This window comes from Montipora foliosa, chromosome 3 (assembly GCF_036669935.1).
Source record: "Montipora foliosa isolate CH-2021 chromosome 3, ASM3666993v2, whole genome shotgun sequence".
Classification (NCBI taxonomy): Eukaryota; Metazoa; Cnidaria; class Anthozoa; order Scleractinia; family Acroporidae; genus Montipora; species Montipora foliosa.
The window spans coordinates 32753393-32773392 of record NC_090871.1 but is presented as its reverse complement, the minus strand read 5'-3'; the positions used below and the strand labels follow the sequence as shown (position 1 = coordinate 32773392).

Sequence of the window (20000 nt, the reverse complement as noted above, 5' to 3'; positions counted from 1 at the left end):
TGTTCCGGAGTGTTCCGGTGTTCCTGGTTTTAGTACATGCCTCGGAGTTGCTGGTATTTTTTAGCTGATTTTGTTTCATGCATCTCTTCCACATGCACACTTTTACATGCAAAGCCACGTTTTATGCATTGAAATGTCACTGGCAACCCAGACACAAGGCAGACAATGTTTCCACGGCTATGTTTCCATGATCAAATTTTCTATGCGACTGTTATTTCACAGAACAAACCACAAGGCGTCAAACCAGTTTACGTAGTCTCACTCCTTACTTTAAACATTCTGTCATTATTTCAACAGCACTAAACTATATGCTCCCCAGCTTGTTAGGAAAGAAACCTCATCTACGTTGTTTTCTGATTAATTCATAAACCGGTAAGCTTAAAAAAAACAAAAGGGTTCTTTTAAGAAACAGAATGAAACGGGAAATTACTCCGTGCATTAATTCTCTACTGAAATAATTTGCTGTGACAGTAATAATTATGTGCACTGTTGACAGATGTAGCACAGGTTGGCGCTTCAAACACAGATAAACATCTTTTCCTTCATTTCAAACACCTTGAAACGCTTTTTGGTTAAGCATCCTTTTCATCTGGACGGTCACATATTTTATACACTTTTCCTGATTTAAGCACTCTTTTTTCTAAGATTAACTGCAAATCACAGGAAATCTTTTTTTGTGGAGGATGGAATAAAACAAAACTTGATTTTTCTATATTTAGTGAAAGCTTGTTAGAACGAAGCCAATGGTGCACATACTGACATTGTTTAGTTCATCGTTAATTTTATATTGTAGAATATTTTTGTCTTTGCGTCAAAAAAAGAGATTAGCGCACATCACCAGCAAAAAGGTGAAAGTCAAAAAGTGTTGAACAAAGAGGGAAGTCATTAATACAATTTTTATTATGATAGTAAAAAAAGAATTGGACCCAGGACTGTTCCCTGAGGTATACCACAGGATATTCTAGTAAGGTCAGACTGTTTGCCATTAACAGTAACAAACTGTTGGCGATTGGTAAGATATGAAGTAAACCAGTCTTTAGCAGTACCCCTTATGCCATAGAAATCAAGTTTTTCAATAAGAATAGCATGATCTACAGTGTCAAATGGCGTTACTCAAGTCTAGGAAAATACCACATGATAGATCACCTTGATCAATTGCCTGTTGAACTTTGTCAATAATACTACGAATGGCAAAGTCAGTTGAATGTTTAGAATGGAAGCCAAACTGACCTTGAAAAAGCATCTTTACCTTTTCTAAAAAATTAATTATAAAAGTCTACTGGACACATTTTTTTCTACAAGCTTATTGAAGGTACATGTAGAAAGTAAAGAGATTGGGCGATAATTAGACAGGTCAGTATGAATCTTTTTTATGAATGGGAATTACATTTGCAACCTTGAACTGGCAAGGTTGTTCAATTTCAACACCAATAACCAGCTTATTCGTATCTTCATCTTTTAACACTGGTATCCCTTGGAATTTCTAGGCACTCTCTCCTCAAGTACTGTTCCAGTTCATTACAGGCAACTATCAGTTTCTTGACCAGAAAATCTAGTGTATTTACTGCAGATTTCAAGTGTGTTCTCCTTTTTGACTTCTTCACACTCCTTTTCTTGTTCAGTGAGTTTGTCAGAACTTCAATGCATTTTTGGTTTGCCTCTTCAATAAAAGATTTAAGCTCAGCAATCTCATCTTTCAATGGAGCAAGCTTTTTGTTGAAATTTGCTTGTAGTTCATCCACAGTTAAATGATTTGCAGACATATTAACACAGAAATAACATTTAGGCAAACTTAAGACAGAAAGAAATAAGTAAAATGTTTAAAAAATGTTAGAATGTTGCACGAAGAAAAACATGGCCATGTTTTTTCACCACTGCTGACTGAGGCATTGGGCAAGTGTTAGTGGGATCAGATATGTTACTATTGCAGTTAATTTTTGTTTTCAGTTAATTTTTATTTTCAACTAGTTGGTGTTTTTCTAACTAGGTGATTTTATTTTTAACTAGGTAATATTTTTTTAACCAGGTAACGTTTTTTAAACTAGGTAAATTTTTCAAAAAATGGGTAAAATTTTTCTGTCGGGTGCTATCAAAGACCAACAAAATTAATTTTAGTGATTAGGGTCAAATGCTCAGCTTAGTGATTTGGGTTACTGAGCACTCACTTTGAAATTATGGTTATTTGCTCTTTCTTGTAAGGTTAGGGACACTGCCTGCATTTTAGCAATTAGGGCTAATTAGCTTAATCAGTGATTAGGGTTATGCACTGTCTTATGTGAAACAGTTATTATTCCAGGAGGTGTATGACAACTGCAGACTGTCTACAGATATCGCTAATAAACAGTCTTTACAAATACACTGGTAAGTCTAAGCACCCATTTGATTATAAGCGCTGATAAGCAGTATTTAAGTCAAAGCACCCATTTTAAAATGGTTAGCTTTCAATAATTAGGATTAGTCTGCAAGTGTCAGACACTGCATTCCAGCTAGGTAAGGGATTGGCACACATTGTAGTGATTGGAGTAATCACTCACTTGAAGTGTTTAGTCTAAAACAACTGTTGTCTTGGTCATTGGGTTAAGACTATTGGTTGATGTTTATTGGAAGTAAAGAATTCTTTCACTTGTTGGATAAAGAGGTTAGATTGTAAAGAAGCTGTGGTGCTGTGTCAGGAAAATGAAACAAAGAAAAGGGTTTATCAAGTGAGTTGATATGGTAAAAAATTGATCAATGTAAAGAAATTTGAAAGCTGATGTTTTGAGCATTAGCCCTTCATCAGAGCTAAACCCTTTTCTGTCTTTTACAAAGTAGGACTACTTTTTGTAATGAAAAAACAGTGATCTTCTTTAAGGATTCCTTTGTCAATTTAACTTGTTTAAAACAAGATTCATAAAATTAATATTTGTCTCTCAGATTTTCAATCAACAAGAGCAGTCTACAACTACTGGAAAGTAACTACATTACAATCATTATAACGTTACAATCATTACGGTATTATTTGTTTGTACTGTTACAATATTAATAAACTTCAATTTATCTTCAAAGGAAATTCAGCTCATTTTGCAAAATCATTTGTTTACAATCTGATGTAAAGGAATTTCTTGGGAATAAATCAAAAGTAATATAATTTATCAGCACTGCAAAGATCTCAGAATCTTACATAGGAGAAATAAGTCATTGGATTTTTCTAAACTTGGTCATTATTTGAGCAGAATGTTTTTCAATATCAGTGATTTTTCCTAAGAGCAAGACTAGTACTGTTGGGATACATGGTGACCTTTTACTATTCAGTCGATCTCCATCAAAGAGAGGAATGTTGGAGCTGCCATTGGTTGGTGGGCATTTTCAAACCATAGGATAAGCACATTTTGACGAGTGGGTTGATTTCTGTATAACTTCTTGAAGCCACTTTTTCATACTTTTTAAAAAAAATCACCTAGTTAAAAAAATTAACTAGCTTATTATAATAAAAAAAAATTACCTAGATAAAAAAAAAATGACTGAAACGAAAAGTTAACTGCAACATTACGATAACTGACAAAAAAAAATTCTTGTTTCCATTAGTTGTAATATAAAAATAAAACTAATTACCTGTCCAACTATAATCTTGTATTCCTCCTCTACTGCGATGATTTTGAAAGATAAGTAGGCATGAAAGGGGCTGCAAACAAAGAGTGAATAATAAGCCAGCATTAAAAGTTTACAAAATTGCAAGATAGATAGACAGACAGATACACTGTAGTTTATTTAAAATCGCATCGCAGCCCGGGGGCTGAATTAATTATTTTTTTACAAATTGTAAAAATCAAGATAAATATAATTACAATAGGTTATTTAATAAAAAATAAAAAAAACAAAAAAAGCAACAACAAAAGACGTTTCCATCCTTACACTTAAAAATTTTTAAGAAACAGTCTAGGACTTGTGCGAAGATGCATTGCATTGCCGGGCCATTGAAAATATAAAAGTGTTATTAGTCCTGTTAGTGATGACACAAGGTAAAATGAAAGGGCGATTGTTTTGTGGCAGTAAACTGTTTAGCTTATGATTTGGGTCAGCTAATAATAATTTATTATGTCATCAAACAGTTTACTGCATAGCAGACTACAGTGCTTGGCTATTGGCGTTATGCCCAAAAATTCGCAGGCATTGTTGTCACTTGTGCTGGACAAAATTTCTCAAAACGCATAAGCTCATTCTTTAGATATTGCGGAAGGGCGTGGTAAAATACTGGTACAGCATAGTCTACTTTGGATCTTACGCACGATAGATAGAAGAGAACTAGGTCTGAAGGAGGCAGTCAAGCCTGTTTGAGCTACACTAAGAAATAGAATTTCCTACTTGCTTTCTTGACTACCCCATTCACATGGACGTTCCAAGTTAGGTTGTCTTAGCCCTTGTAACTTGGTGCTATTGAGCACTTCGACACAGGTACTACTTGCCTAATGAATGTATTTAAACATACCTCCTTCTCAGACGAGAATATTGTTTCAGAAAGAATGATAAATGACAAATAAATGAAAGTGCCATTCTTTCTTCAGAGTTTGAAAGTGCCTTTGCTTAACAACTGCTTTGCACAATTTTGAGGTTTTATTTTTATCCAAAGGTTGTTTATTTTGAGTGTAAGTTTTGGATTTCCAGTTTGCCATTACTCATGCTCAAAACTGCCCAACTAGACCTCAGAGGGTTGGATCGAGGAAAAGTGACTCTCTAGCTTCAAACTTCAGCATGTAACTGCCATTTATTATAATGCTGCATTCTTAAACTAGTGAGTCTCTAATGTCACTTTCTCTTTGATCCAGCTCTCTCTAGATTTTAAAGCTAGTAATAGTGTCCACCATTCAATAAGAAAATTCCACTTACGATAAACTGGTGTCAACTTTAAACCAAGGCTTAAAACCTGGGCCATGTGGTGTTTCGTTTACATAGTTTTAAAGTGTCTGCTGCCATGAACCGCAAATAAGACTGCTGTTTCTCTTAAAGCCAGGAAGATCTTCTTGTTCTAGATAGCTTATTAGTTACTGCTCTTAAAGTGTGCTTTACAGACAAGAAATGCATACACCATGAAGGTTTCACTGTACTTGGACAAACAGCCATCTTTCCAATGGTATTGCACAATATGTTGTAAGGCGTGTAAGAATGATTGAATGAAAGTGACAGGCCTTCTGATAGGGTGCAATGAAAAAATGCAAATTATGTAAAATTTGCAGGGCAGATTGTGATTAGAAAGGCCAATTATGCAATAAATAATGTAAATTATGCAATTTTTTTCTGAGCAATTTTAAGCTTGTTTTCAGGATAAAACATTTTTTTGCTGCCCTAAAGACATTTTGAACACTAAGGAACAGTAATTGTGCATCTTGATTGACATTAGTTGGGATAAAAAAAAAAAAGAGGTCTTCTGCACTATACTTCCAACTTGAATAGAGAAGGCAATTGTGTCACCATTTTAGTGGTGTGTATATATCAGCCATTCAGATAGGCTAATCTGAACAAAGGGCGTGTTTGCGTTACACCAATAGGCGACTCTTTAAGAATGAGACTTAAGGTACCAGGCTCCCGACATGCAAAATAATGCCTTGATCTTCGAATGTTTATGAAATCAAAGGTGACAAAAGGTTCTTTAGGGTTCTTTAGGGTTAATCATCTTAAAAATGATGTATTTATGCAGGAATTCCTAAGAAACTAGTTGATTTATGTTTTATTTTATGAATGTTGTTCGTTCTTTTGTGAATTATGCGATTTTTCATTAATTGTGCGATCAGACGCGATTTGAGGTCGATTCTGTGAAATCGCACCATCGCGTAGTATCAGAAGGCCTGAAGTGAAAGGTCACTATACGCCTATGCAGTGTACCTACTCAGATACCGTTGAATTTCAAAACACAGCAGCGGAAAGTCATAGATTTCTTTTCAAAATGTAGAGTGGCTGATTTATTGTAACCATTAGTTCTAAGCAAAAATTTAGCCAAGATTTTATAATGCTGATTCTTAAATTCATGTTGTTTTCTCCCAAAATTTTGTTGATGACATACTGGTATTTTTGTGTTAAATTTTTTGTAACTTTAAACCCAACTGAAAGTAGGACCTTGCTGTGAAGAATACCGATTTGCTAACAGTAACTATGACTTGTGTTTTTCAAGAGCAAAAAGTTCCTCAGTGTCCTGAAGAAACAGTGCAATTATTTGTCTCATAAATGGAATGTTTTGACAGATTAAGTATTTCTGTATTAAAATTTTGAGGGAATTAATTTTCCTTTTACGCGGAAATCATTACATTAAGGCATATACTTAACATTGAAAAAGTAGACAAATGTGTTTAAGTTTTTTCCCATATTCAAGCCTTTCAATTGTTCATTTAAAATTCCAGACCCAGTGTTAGAGACCAGGCACATGTAACACATGGCATTTAAAGTTAACCTAGCAATAGAGTCTGGCAGAAAGATTTTTATAAAAATAATATTAGCGGGTATTAATAATAACACATGACTGGCCAAACTTGCATTCTTGCATAATTTGTCCATTTTAATTATCGTTAATTCTTTCTCTCAACACCTTCATTAGATTCCACTACAATTACTTGCATAAAGCATATCTACTAGGTTCTTTACATTCTTAGCACAATTAATTTTTTGATAATCAGATGAAAACTTTGCTATTTTCTGGATATAATTTCAAAAGAATTTCCTAAATGCTTTAACCTCACCTTCAAAATTAAGCTCAAAATAGCCATTCTAGAGAAATAGGAAAAACGTTAAGGAAACAACAGGATAATACAACTGGTAAAAAGTCAAGTATGTTTTAGGTAAAGAACTGTGCAATGCTTTTAACCTACCCTGCATGACTGCAAATGTTAAGGTGAGACATTTAAATACACCTCAGATCAGTATTAAATGGGCATAAAATTAATGCCAAAGATCAAACCCTGTAAAGTCAGATCTTCCATAGGACCTGTACGTAGTAGAGTGCTTTAGGACCCAGAACCCCTAACTAGGGCAAGAATGCCTGACAATTGTGGCGAATGAGCACAAGGCGTGATAAAGAAATAAATGTTAACAGTTTGAGTTTATAATCCAATCTAATCTGTCCGTATTTCCAACAAGCTCAATCCACAGCATTGGCAAATTCTGAGGATAAATACACTCCCAAGGGAAAACAAAACCAACAGGACTTTTGCGACAAAACATGGATGATCGTGAAAGAAACCACATTAAAACCTTTGATTGCCACTGCAACCAAAACACGTTTGGTTCAAGAAAGAAGTGATTACCAACAGCATATGAAATGTTTGCAGATGAAAAAGGCCTGATCTTCAATGAGAAAAAAGCAAACAACCAACAAAAGAGATGCATTACAGTGTATTTCTGCCTCTAGGGGGAACAGATGTTCAAGATATCTTCTCCACTCTCCCAAACACAGGAGACGCAAATTAGGACTATAAGAAAGCGGTGGAAGCGCTGAGTGCATACATGTACTTTGTTCCAAAGGTCAACGTGACGTATGCCAGGCAATGCTTCAGACATCTTCAGACACAAGCACCCAGGAAGACAATTCAACAGTTTGCCACTAGACTCAGAAGTGCAGTGAAAGATTGCAACTACAGAGTCTTCAGACACAGCCAACCAGATTTGTGATGAAATACTCTCACTGCAAGTGCAGTAATACGTACAACTGTACTTTAAGAGAAAACGGCTGGAGGAAGGTTGTGGCCTAAACTTAAGAAGAGTGCTTGAAATAGCTGAAAATTGCAAAAAAGTCGACAATCAGCTTGCTGCAATGCGCCAAGAGGGAAAAGGAGAAATTCCACCAGTTATACGCTGCATTAACTTAAAGGAAACAAGAAGAGGCTCTGGTGAGAAGAACCAGTCACATTTTCTCCACAAAGACCTGAAACAGACCTGTTATCAATGCGGTAGACCTGGAGCATTTTGGCAGAGACTCGACGAGGCCAGCAAGAGGATGCTTTTGCTGTATAGGTGGAATGGAGGGACAGTTCCAAGAGTGAGGCAAGACAAAGCAGAAGGGTGGTGTAAGACAAACAACACAGGGATACCAAGAGGGGTGCTGCAAATATGGTCTATGGTCCAAGATAATGAACTAGAAGATACCCCAGTAAAATGCATTTCCAGTCAAAAATAAGAAGTCACTGTTGGAGGTTACAAGCTGAACATGATTGTGGATTTTGGAGCAAGCACCAACATCATCAAGAAACAAACATGGCAGTGGCCATAAAGAAGAATAATTAAAGTGAAGTGCAAATCAGCTTGCTCAGATAGAAAATGCATCCACTGGATATACATGTAATAGGAACATTCTTTTGTGATGTCACTGCAGGAGAGAACTCTGTTAATGCCGATTTTTTTTACGTGATCAACATTGAAGGAGATCCCCAGAGCACTACTATCGGAAACTGCAACGAATCTCGGGGTACTGAAGATAGGAATAGAAGTGGTGGCAGTTCACGCAAGCTCAAAGAATATGGTGAGATTCTGCAGGAAAAACACAATGACTTTGGAAAGCTGAAAGGTCAAGCGGTCAAGCTCCACATCGATCCAAACATAAACCTGGCGGCTCAGCCAATAAGGAGGACCCCTTTCAGTCTTAGATGAAAGGTGAAGTAAAGATCCAAGAACTGGTTGACCTTGACATCATAGAGCCAGCTCAAGGGCCAACCCCATTGGTCAACCTATTAGTTGTTGTCCCTAAGTCACAGGGCCTTTGCAAAGACATGTGCAGGGCAAACCAGGAGATAATAAGAGAGAGGCACCCAATCTCCACAGTTCACAGGATAATGCAGAGCTTAAATAGCAATAAGGTGTTCATTAAACTCGACTTAAAATGGGGCTACCACAAACCTCAACCACAAAGTGCATCAATGGAGAGCCATGGGGTCAACTAGTCTACAAACAGTACTTTCCATGCAGTAGTGAGCTGTGCACAATTGGATAGTTGATACTCAGGGCTACAAGAATCATCATCCTGAAGAAACTCAGTCCAAGAATGTTATCCCTGGCTCATAAAGGCCATTTGGGTATTGGTGGGACTAAACAGAAGCTACATGTACACAGCAGAGTAGTAAGTGCTATCAACCAGACCATGGAGAGATTTGGCTGTCGATTTCTTAGGACAATTACCAACTGGCGAGTCCATTCTGGTTGTAGTCGACCATCATAGCCGTTATGACGAGGTTGACGTTTTAAGATCCACAATAATTTTACTTCCAAGATTATCTCAAGCCCAGAGGGAATGTTCGCAAGATATGGCCTACCAGAGAGTCTGAAATCAGACAAAAGACCTCATTTCATAGCGAAAGAATGCGCAGAATACAAGGAGCAGCAGGGCATCAGACACCATAGAGTTTAATACACCAAAGTGGCCCCAGGCAAATGGTGAAGTGGAGCGTGAAAACAGCTTGCTGCTAAAACGGCTCCAGATTGCTCATGTTGAGAAGAAGAACTGGAAGAGAGAACTGACTAGCTTACCAACGTCTGCCACACCCAATGACAGGGGTAAGCCCAGCTGAATTGGTCTTTGGCCACAGAATACGTATGAAGCGTCCAGAGCTGAGTGACATACAAAGTTATGTAGAACAAGAGGTGCCTGACAGAGACAGCGAACAGAAGAGTAAGAGCAAAACCTATGCAGACACAAGGAGAAGTGCAATGGACTCAGAAGTACTTCTGCGTGAGCAGGTTCTAGTTCAGTAGGAGAAAAGAGACAAGCTTTCAACTCGGTTCGACCCGAAAACCCATACACTGTCCTGAGCAAAAATAGCAACAGCTTGATTCTACGATCCCAAGAAGGAGTCCAGTACTCAAGCTGAAACACAGAAGCAGGAGGAACCCACCCAACTTCAAAGAGCAGTGCAGGAATGCTGTTGAACCCAGAATTCCAAAATAAAATATTGTTGAAGTCAGAGTTCCAAGTGCTATTGAGCCCAGTGTGCAAATTGTTCCCGAATCCAAAGTACCACTCAGGAGATCAAAGAGGCCAAGAGTGACACCAAGTTATCTAAAAGACTATTGTACTTAACCATCAAAGACACTCACAATAGTAATGGGGTAGAAACTTCGAGACATTATTATTGTTGACATGCATTTGAACACTCAAGGACATTGCATGTTTCTCATATTAAATAGAACTGTTTGTCATGTTTTATCAATACTTCAGCGTTAAGCTTATGATGCTGCCATCTGTTATCTACGAGGGAAGGAATGTAGTGTTTCAGGACCCAGATCACCTAATTTTTTAGGGCAAGAACGCCTGACTGTTGCAGGGAGTGAGCATCATTGAGTCACGATGAAGAAATAATATTAATGTTTACAATTTGAGTTTAATCCGATCGAATCAGTCCCTGTTTCTGACACGCTCGGTCTACAACAGGTAGTTACGCGGCATTAAGCCCCCTCCTGCAATTCAAATATTGCAATAACAAACAACCTTCCCAAGATGTTAATACAATGTCTGTACACATACATACAGTATGATGAATGGACAGAGATTCCTCCATGTCTCCCCACTGAACAAACCACTACACAAACATCATGAGTTTACTATACTTCTCCATTGAACAGTTGGCATAACTGTGTTATAAAAGGATACCCAACACAAAATCTGTAGTGACTACCATACACAACTTGAAAGAGAAAAAAACAAAGATCGTAAACATTTAATGGTCCACTATGCCCAGAAATGCAAGCAATTAGATGCCCGGCAACAATAATGATAATAATAATAATAATAATAATAATAATAATAATAATAATAATAATAATAATAATACACCTTATTCCAAAATGGCCACTGATTTATGCACATACAAATTGGCCCTTGTTGCGTCGTTCAAGACAAAATATTCTTTTGAATTTTAAGCTTAAGAACGAGGCATCACGGGCTAACTTGAATAAAAACAAAAGAATATTTAAATGGCGGCCATTTTGGAAAAAGGTGTATTATTCTCATTACTATTATAATTAAAATTTTAATACCTGAGATATTATTGTCATGTAACCGATAACATTTATAATTAATGTTCTAACAGGTTGAGGGTCTACAGCCTTACTACTGATTGCATACTAAAGGTACAGTAACTGAAATTTAAACTTTACAGTTTATCATTTTGTGTATAAACGGTATCATGACAACCATATACATTTTGCATTGTAAACTACAGTGCTGTCAAACCATTATATAACGGCCACCCTCCAGTAGGTGGGCAATTTTCGAAGACCCGATTTTTCGCTCAATACATACAAACGCTGTAATTGTTAACTGTGTTACGTGGCCAACTCTATTAAGCGGCCACAGTCGTATGTTTGTCTATCTTTGCTATTTTTACCTGTATTAAGCAGCCACCCTTGAATGGAAACTAAAGCCACATGCCATTTAATGCGGTATTTTATTGTTTAAAATGCGTTAGCTCATCACTTTAAAGAAATAACATTTAGAAAGCTACTACAGTATAAGCTGATAATCGCCCATTTAGTATCGATAACGCTTTCCAGATGTATGACAGTTAACGACTTGATCTACAAACAAAAGTTTCAAATGCCAAAGCACCAGACGTACGCATCTGACTTTTTTAAGTCGCCGTAATTCTTGCTTATTACTTTAACTTGAATGAACAGTTTTATTATCTAAAAGATAGTGCTACTTTTAATTACCAACATTTCTGTCATAACTGCACACTTAACGTGACAACTACGAAATGGCAGAATAAGATATTTTGTTGTGAACTGCAAGTCACTGAAATATGTACAGTACTGTAAACCATAGAAGACTAGAGGACAATGTATTGCACAGTACTTTTACACAATGTTACGTATGTTATACCGTTAAGTTACAAGTTGGCAACTTTGTTTAAAGTATTGATCGCCTGAAAGAGTGTTCATTGTCCTATTGTTTTCTTGCAGGAAGTTTTTTGTACGATACTCCATTAAAATTCACATTACAGGAAGTTTTTTTGTATGATACTACATTAAAATTCACATTACAGGAAGTTTTTTGTATGATACTCCATTAAAATTGACATTAGACCACACCCAGTGAGAAATTTTTTGTGATCCTGTATTAAGCGGCCAGTTCCTCAAGTCCCGAGGGTGGCCGTTATAATTAATTTTATACAGGTTTGACTGTACAAACAACACGCTGAATACGTTTGTTGATATCATCATGCAGCATCCACAATGGGAAGATGAAGCAATCTACTATTTTGATGACACAAATTTACTAGCTACATGTATGCTATAATGCTTATCATTAAATGAGTCCTTTTTCTCAATAAGGTACACTGTAAGAATAATCATTGTAAATGATTTCATTAATAAATTACATGTGGTTTACTCACATCTATGATGATCAGGATCATAATAAATTGCTATAACAATAATGTCTTGCAAGATTGTGAACAGCATACCACCTAAAAACTGGAAAAGGAAAGAACCAGAAAAAATAGTTTCAAAAGAAAACAGGTGTTTTCATTTTTAAAAATTCTAGGATGTGAAATAACAATCATGCCACATTTAAAACTCAATGGCTCAGTAGAGCCATGGATACAACTTAAGTATTAAGCGTGGTTTACAAAAAGGGAACACAGATATTCAGTCAGATTCTTATAACAGCTACCTTTAATATTATTCATTGCACAAGTTAATGCAAGAGACAAAGACATGTGAGAACATTAAAAGTGGTTGCATAACATTGATGACAGATGAACAATATATGTACCTATTATAACATCCCCTTGGTTTTGAAAGTTAAATGCTCCAGAAAAAGTCACACAGTGACTGTTCTTAATCAACTGGTTCTTAATCAGCACCGTTAAATCAAACATCTTAAAAAACAGAATGAAAGATGAGTCTCCAAGTTTCCTGAATGTCATATGAATCACTTGGTTAAATCAACAGTTAATCACAGATATATACGTAGTCCTTGACATAAAATTATTTAATTAAAGAAGGTGGTCGTTTTACTTGGACAAGTCTTGAGCGGGTACTGGTGGTATCTATGGTGGAGGAAGTTCTGCTGGTTGGCTTTCTGTTGTTGCCCCGCTTTCAGGTGTTGCTACATCCACATATTAATTTTAGGCAGGGATGATTCTCCACTTTTCTGAAAATTAATGACACAGATTTCTCCTTTGGGTGTTTCAAAAACATGGGACGGGTCGTCCACCTTGTGGGCCACTGTCACCTTCTGCCAAATGCGTTCATGTGTTGCGGTGATCTAGAAGTGCCAAATGAAAATCTTTCGACAGCTGTTTGGCTGTTTTGACTGCTGGGCATCTCGACTTTTCTACTGGACTTGCTGCTACCCAGGCAAATGGTAAGGTGCATAAATTTCCATGACTTTGAGAAGTGTGCAAATTCTTGGGAGGAAAACTGAGGACCTTTGTCACTGATCACAGTGTCAGGAAAGCCGTATCTGGTGAAGTGGGTCTTCAGCTTCGTTATCACTGGCACAGTGGTCGCACACATACTAGGCAGCTATAACAGTAGTCAACCATGATGAGAAAGTCTTTGCCTTTGTAGGAGAACAGGTCAGTAGTGATCCATTCCCACAGTCTTGTCGGTATTTCAGAGTGTTTCTCAGTGTCTCCCTTGGCTGTGCGCAGTCATACTGCCTACACGTTCACCCCATACAACTAACTGTTTCCAATCATCTCTGCACACATACCAGGCCAACATACACATTTTTTTGGTTTTATCAACGGAGTTGATAATGTAAATTGACCACCGTACAGTCATTCTAAAAGCTGACGTTTTGAGTGTTAGCCCTTTGCCAGAGTGAATAGAAGAATTGTGGGTTATGTGTAGTTTTTATAGTAGAGTAGGAGCTACGCTATTGGTGGTAACATGGCAACGTGAAAAATAGGAATATATTAGTTAAATGTAAAGCATTCATTAATACTGTGAGGATTAAGGGTGCCGATTTGGAAGATAAATTTTTGTTCCAGTACCTAGATGTAGGGAAAGGCCGTAGATAGCCATGTGTTTATCTGCGCGATGCAGTTATATGAGCTATGCTGTCAGTCGTTATTTGAGTCATATAACGACTGACAGCATAGCTCATAACTGCATCGTGCAGTCACCTTAAAACACATCTGAGAGAATCGGCCAACCAACCACCCAAGTGAGCGAATGTGAGAATGATACACACATACACTGTATGAAATGAAATGTTGATAGAAACCACTGAGAACTCGGAAAAATCAGTGGTTAGAGCATCTGACTAGATCACGGAGGGTCATGGGTTTGAATCCATTTGTGGCTCGGATTATTGCGAGTTCCCAGTGGGTTCTATCAACGCTTCATTTCATATCATTTATGTGTTTATCATTCTCACATTCGCTTAATTAAAAGAAAACGCATAAAAATTGTATCAGTTACCAATGATAAAAATAATCAGCTACTATTTAAAAAGTCTTCAATTAATCTTGATCTGAGATGAAATTTAAAAGAGGACGCAGATTCCAAAGTTTTTAAGTTTTGACTAAGATTGCTCCATGAGTCCACTGCTCAATAATAAAAGTTTTCTGCCCAGTGGCTGTTCTATACTTGTAAAGGAATATTCAAGAGCCCTGCATTCAGGGTTGTGTGCTAGGAAACCTCAATACGAGTCTCAAAGTGATTACTAAGGTAGTATGGTGCACATCCAGTCATACATTTAAACACTAAAACGGCGCCACGAAAGTGTAAACGTTGTTTAACAGGCAACCAGAGCTGGTGAAATATGATCGAATCTTCTTGTACCTACATGTATGATTATACGCGCGGCAAGGTTTTAGACCAATTTAAATTTAGCGATATTCTTTCCTGATGTGCTTGACCATACAGATGAGCAGTAAAACAGCTTACTGAATACCAAAGCAGGTCGCCATTAAACACATGCTTGATGAACCTAATGCGACCAAGGCTCGACATACAGGATGAAACATTTTTTAAAAATATGAGTTTCAAAATTGAGGTTTGGATCGAGTGTAACCCCAAGGTCCTTAGCGAACGATGCTGGAGTAAGTTCTTTTCCCATTACAGTTATTTTAAAATCGGGAAGTTTTGCAGTCAGTTGTCTACTTCTGAACACCATAAGCTTCGTTTTTCCAGATTTAACAGAAGAAAATTATCAAAACACCAGTTACGTATAAGGAGAAGTTCGTTATTCAGGTCATGTACTACACTGGCACATTATCTTAAAGCTTGAAGCAAATTTGAAGTTTGGTATCATCTACCGGTATATAACATTGAGTTGAACAATTTCTCAGAACACATGGTAGGTCATTAATAACAAGAAGATCTTTTAGATTTTATTTAAACTGCGCTTTGAAAATTTATCTGTTTTCTTACCACTATAGTCGCAACCTAGACACAAAATCACCTGATCAATCTGTAGCACAACAACTGACAACAACGACTGCACATGAACGTATCGCACCATCACTTATAGCCGAGGTGAAATCTCTGATTGCACCATCAGTCATAGCCATTGTAAAATCTCAGATGACATAATGGTCTTAATTAATCTGGAACTTTCTTCGGGATATGTATGGGTATGAACGATACAATAACACTTTTAACAACTTACAGCTTTCTTTCTTAAAAGTCACGATTAAATTTAATTGGTTTTTTACATGAGTAAAGGGCTAGCAAAGAAGTCACACACGTCACATAATTCAAGAATGAAAGGAGATACGTTTCCCTCAGGGATGGAAGAGAACATCGAAAACCTGATTTGCAGGATAAACTTGAGGCATTGGATTGGAGACACATTGATTCCTGTGTAAACTCGGACGAAGCAACTAACCTTTTAAGCGACTCTCTAAAGAGAATGCATTACGAAAGCTGCCCACTCATCAAAATTAAATTAAGGTATCCTCTCGAGATCCTCCTTATATGACACCCTTAATCAAATAACTTTGCAGGAAAAGGAATAAGCACATCAAGAAAGGACATGAACACAACCTACCGGAACGCATTAACAATCTCATCCGCAAGAATCAAATGCAATCTTTTTGCCAGGAGAACAGAAAATATGAAACTGGATTGTACACAAGATCACGGGAAGAAAACGCGGCAGCCAGAATGTCAGTTCTATCTTAAGCCCAAGTGCAATCAACCAGTACTTCAAAGACAGATCCGGCGTATTCCATCCCTCAGCGAATTCCCATACCACCTGGCACTCGTATCCCGGCTCTTGAGGTACACACTGTCCAAAGGTTCTTAGCACAGCAGAAGCGTACAGCACCTGGTTCAGATGGGCTTCCCCATTGGATGTGGAGAGATTTCTCCCACCTTCTGGCTCCGGTGATTACAAAGCTGTTTCAACAACAATTTGTGCTCTGTTATTGGAAACTTGCCAATGTGACTCCCATCCCTGAGGAATCAAGCGAGCTGCAATCAACTATGACATGATAGGACCTGATCAATTCGCCTACAAACAAGATTCTAACACCACAATGGCGCTTGTGAAGTCCCAGGATTATTGGCTGAAATGGTTAGACAGGAACGCATACTTTGTACAGGTATTGTCATTCGCCTTCAGCAAAGCATTCGATACTGTTCCTCATTACATCCTCTCTGACAAGCTTAAGGCAACAGATATAAACCCCTATGTGATCAACTGGATCCTTGTCTTTTTGAATCAGAGAAAACAGAGGGTTTCCAATAAAAATTGATCGACTGAAGAATTACGTTATCCACGGCCATCTTTAGTACGGTGGCTATGAAAGTTGCAACGTCGACAGATTCAATTCCATGGATGACGTAGTGGCATTTTATGTATTCAATATTCGCTTAGAATCAAGCGCTTCAATAACACAAAAAAGGCAACATATTTTGGTACTAAAATAATAAAGAGTGGAATATTCATAAAATTTTAAGTACGTTTATTTAACGTTTTAACAGCTTTTAAAACATAACTTGGATAAAACGCACGTTTTGATTGGCCAATTGGTCATTTACCATTTGCCCGTGGGTGCACACTCTCTGACGACAGATGACGTGCAAGAACCGCACTCAACCCATTGGCCGTGTGTTTAATTATACACACTTAAAAAGAAGAGGCCCAAGGATGCTACCTTGTGGGACAGCACTTGTTAATGGCAAAATATTTGACAGGTTTGAATGAATGAGCACAACCTGACTCCTGTGGCTTAAATACCTGTTAAACCACTCAACAGCAAGCTCTGAGATCCCAACATCTTCAGGTTCATAAGATGTAAATGTACAATCAAATTTTAATGTGCTTAGTTGACTGCTCCCTACAAGGGCTTTTCAGGATCAACCGGCTCAACGGGATCGGACCGAATGCATGCGAAGGCGCTGCACGGCTGCCACCATACAATCCATGTGTTACCTTGGAGCACCCCAAACCCTCCGACTGGGAGTCGATTTTGAGGAGGGAGGAAAACCGGAGTACCCCGAGAAAAACCCTCGGAGTCAGACTGAGATCGACTGAAACTCAGCCCACATACGACCTGAGGCCAGGGTTGCACCCAGGTAATAGACGTGGGAGGCCCACTAATAATTATAAACCACCCTGACTCCCCCATAAGGAGAATATTATGATTTATACTGTCAAAAGCCTTGCTCATATCCAACAAAACCATTGCAGTAAGCTCCTTTTTATCCATGCTAGGCAAAATCTGATCAGTAGAGTGGATCAGTGCTGTTTCTGTGGAATGCCATTTCTTAGTTCTGTTTTGCTTTGTTGAAAGTCGACTATTTGCCACTGGGTATGTTATCAGCTGATTTAGTGCCACTTTCTCGCAGACCTTTGACAAGAGGTAATAGCGAAAACGGTTTCTTGTTGTTGAGGATCTTGTGGTCACCTTCCTTTGGGATAGGTATTAACTCAGCTTTGTTCCAAACATGTGGGAAGGTGCCACTTATGAGTGAGCCGTTGATGATGCATTTAATCAGCTGTGAGATAATCGGGAGACAACCTTTTACAATAATTATGTGGAGAAGTTCTACCCTGAGGCCTGGGCCTTTGTTTATAGACTGTGGCGTCATACTTCTGTAAGCACATCACCATGCCCTGCAGTTGTCTGGGTGCACTAGCCAAGGGATTCTTCAGAATTGACTCTAGTGGCTAATGGTCGCTGTGCACAAGGGTGCTTCTACCAAACATGTACAGATGGAATCACTCCAGAGCATAGACAATGGCGTGTGGCATAGATCAGAATGTCATTGGCGATGTTTAGAACACCTCCAAGACCTTCTAACACCTGACTGACACATTTCTGAAAGATCTCTAGCTGATCTGAGGATACAGACAATCCAAACGATAACCTCAACCAACGGTATCTTCCGTAAGGGGTCCTAAAGGTCGTCAGCAGACTAGATTCTTCATCGAGGAAGCAATGCCAGAAACCCGATCAAAAGATCCCCTGTAGAGAAGACTTAAGCCTTGGATAGCTTGGGCAGTATTTCATTGAGAACCGGCAGTTTCTTGCTTCAGAGCTTTGCAGAAGGGCCTTGGATCCACAGAGATCCTGAGGGCACCCGACATCTTGGTACAAGACTGTTCACCCAGGGAGCCGGTTGGTGAATGGGAGAAACACTCTTCTCATCCACTACCTAGCTTGGTCAGTTCTTCCTTAAATTTTCAGAGCTGTGGGGATTTGCTGTGGACGTAAGATGACCGGTACTGCATTTGCTTCCACTTCAAGGTGGACGTTTCCAGGAAAGGATCCTACCAGGTGATCCGATGCCTTGGAAAATTGCTCAAGATATTTTCATCAGCTGCATTAAGTACTTCCACCTCTGCCTGCTGTGGACGGGTAGGCGTTGTTGTCATAAAATCATTGACGCTGACTGTAACCAGCTTAATGTAACCAGCTGACTGTGCCCTTATAAGAGGTGTAAGATTTTCCTTTACAGCGACAAATTTGACCAAATACTTTTTCAGATTCTTGGGATTTCGAAGTACCATCCGCGTTGATCCAAGGGGAGTTATTTTATATTTCTGTTTTATTCCATGTCACTAGTCATTTTGTTGTCGGCACTATGACAAAATAATGATATTTATTGATGCACAGCAGTCGATTTGGAATTCGACAGCTTAGCTTTCGATTCTATAATTGAGTACCGGTAAATTTGTTTCGTATACCCTGATGTCGGCGGACTTTCAGAGTTTACTGGGATGACTGTAGTTGTGATGCTTGTGATAAAATCAACATCGCTGGAGTCAGAGTCGGACTCAAAGGGTTCTTTGACAGATGTCTCAATCTGTTTAACCCTGGTGTCAGAGCGTTGTGATATCTTTAGTTTGCGACAAGTTTTTACGAAATGGTTTTGGTCTCCGCAGTTTGAGCATTTGGTACCCCTTGCGGCTGGACATTTCTCTTCCTTGAGAACATGCTCTCCATGGCAAAATCTACACGTTTTCTTGTTCCCATTTTGTTGGCATGTGCAGCTTCTGTTTGGAGGTGTGGCCCGTAACTCGTGTTGGTGGCGCTTGTTTACTTCTTCAATTTTGCAGCCTGAAATCACTTGAAGCTGTGAACTGATTGCTTCGGAACTTCGGAACAGATATTCAGACAGATTCTTAATCCATTGCACAAGTCAATGCGAGAGACAAAGGCATGTGAGAACATGAAAAGTGATTGCATAACACTGATGACAGATGAACAATACCTACTGTAACACAAGTCTCACTTGAAGTAAAGTTTCCATACAAATGCATACAACATGCTCTCTGTTTTGAGTGCTACTATGACCAAAAAATCAGTCTTCCTCTTTTTCTTTCGATTTCAAATCTATGTTAACTAAACAATTTAAATTATGTAAGTGACCCAAGTTTTGCCTTGATTCCAGAAAGACACCGTCCTGTTCCTTTTAAGTAGAATTTCCCTATTTTATGGTCCACCATTACTAATTTTAAAATCTTGAGAGAGCTGAATAAAGCAGAAAATGATGTGCAATGCGTATGATTGTGGCAGAATTAAAATGCAGCACATGAGTCTCAGGTTTTCAGACTTTTTGACTTGTGTTTTGTATCTAGATAT

General features: G+C 38.2%; 1 protein-coding gene across 2 annotated transcripts in view; it reads right to left on the bottom strand.

Annotated features, from left to right (window-relative positions):
* The window catches only part of LOC137997309 (type-1 angiotensin II receptor-associated protein-like), a 46191-nt gene that overhangs the window by 10742 nt on the left and 15449 nt on the right, over positions 1-20000 (bottom strand). For both annotated transcript variants that reach the window (XM_068843225.1, XM_068843226.1), the window contains exons 4-7: positions 12345-12423; positions 10601-10634; positions 6705-6732; positions 3592-3661 (exon numbers count right to left, since the gene is read on the bottom strand). In XM_068843225.1, the coding sequence (XP_068699326.1) occupies positions 3592-3661; positions 6705-6732; positions 10601-10634; positions 12345-12423 (211 nt within the window). The remainder of the gene's footprint in view (positions 1-3591; positions 3662-6704; positions 6733-10600; positions 10635-12344; positions 12424-20000) is intronic.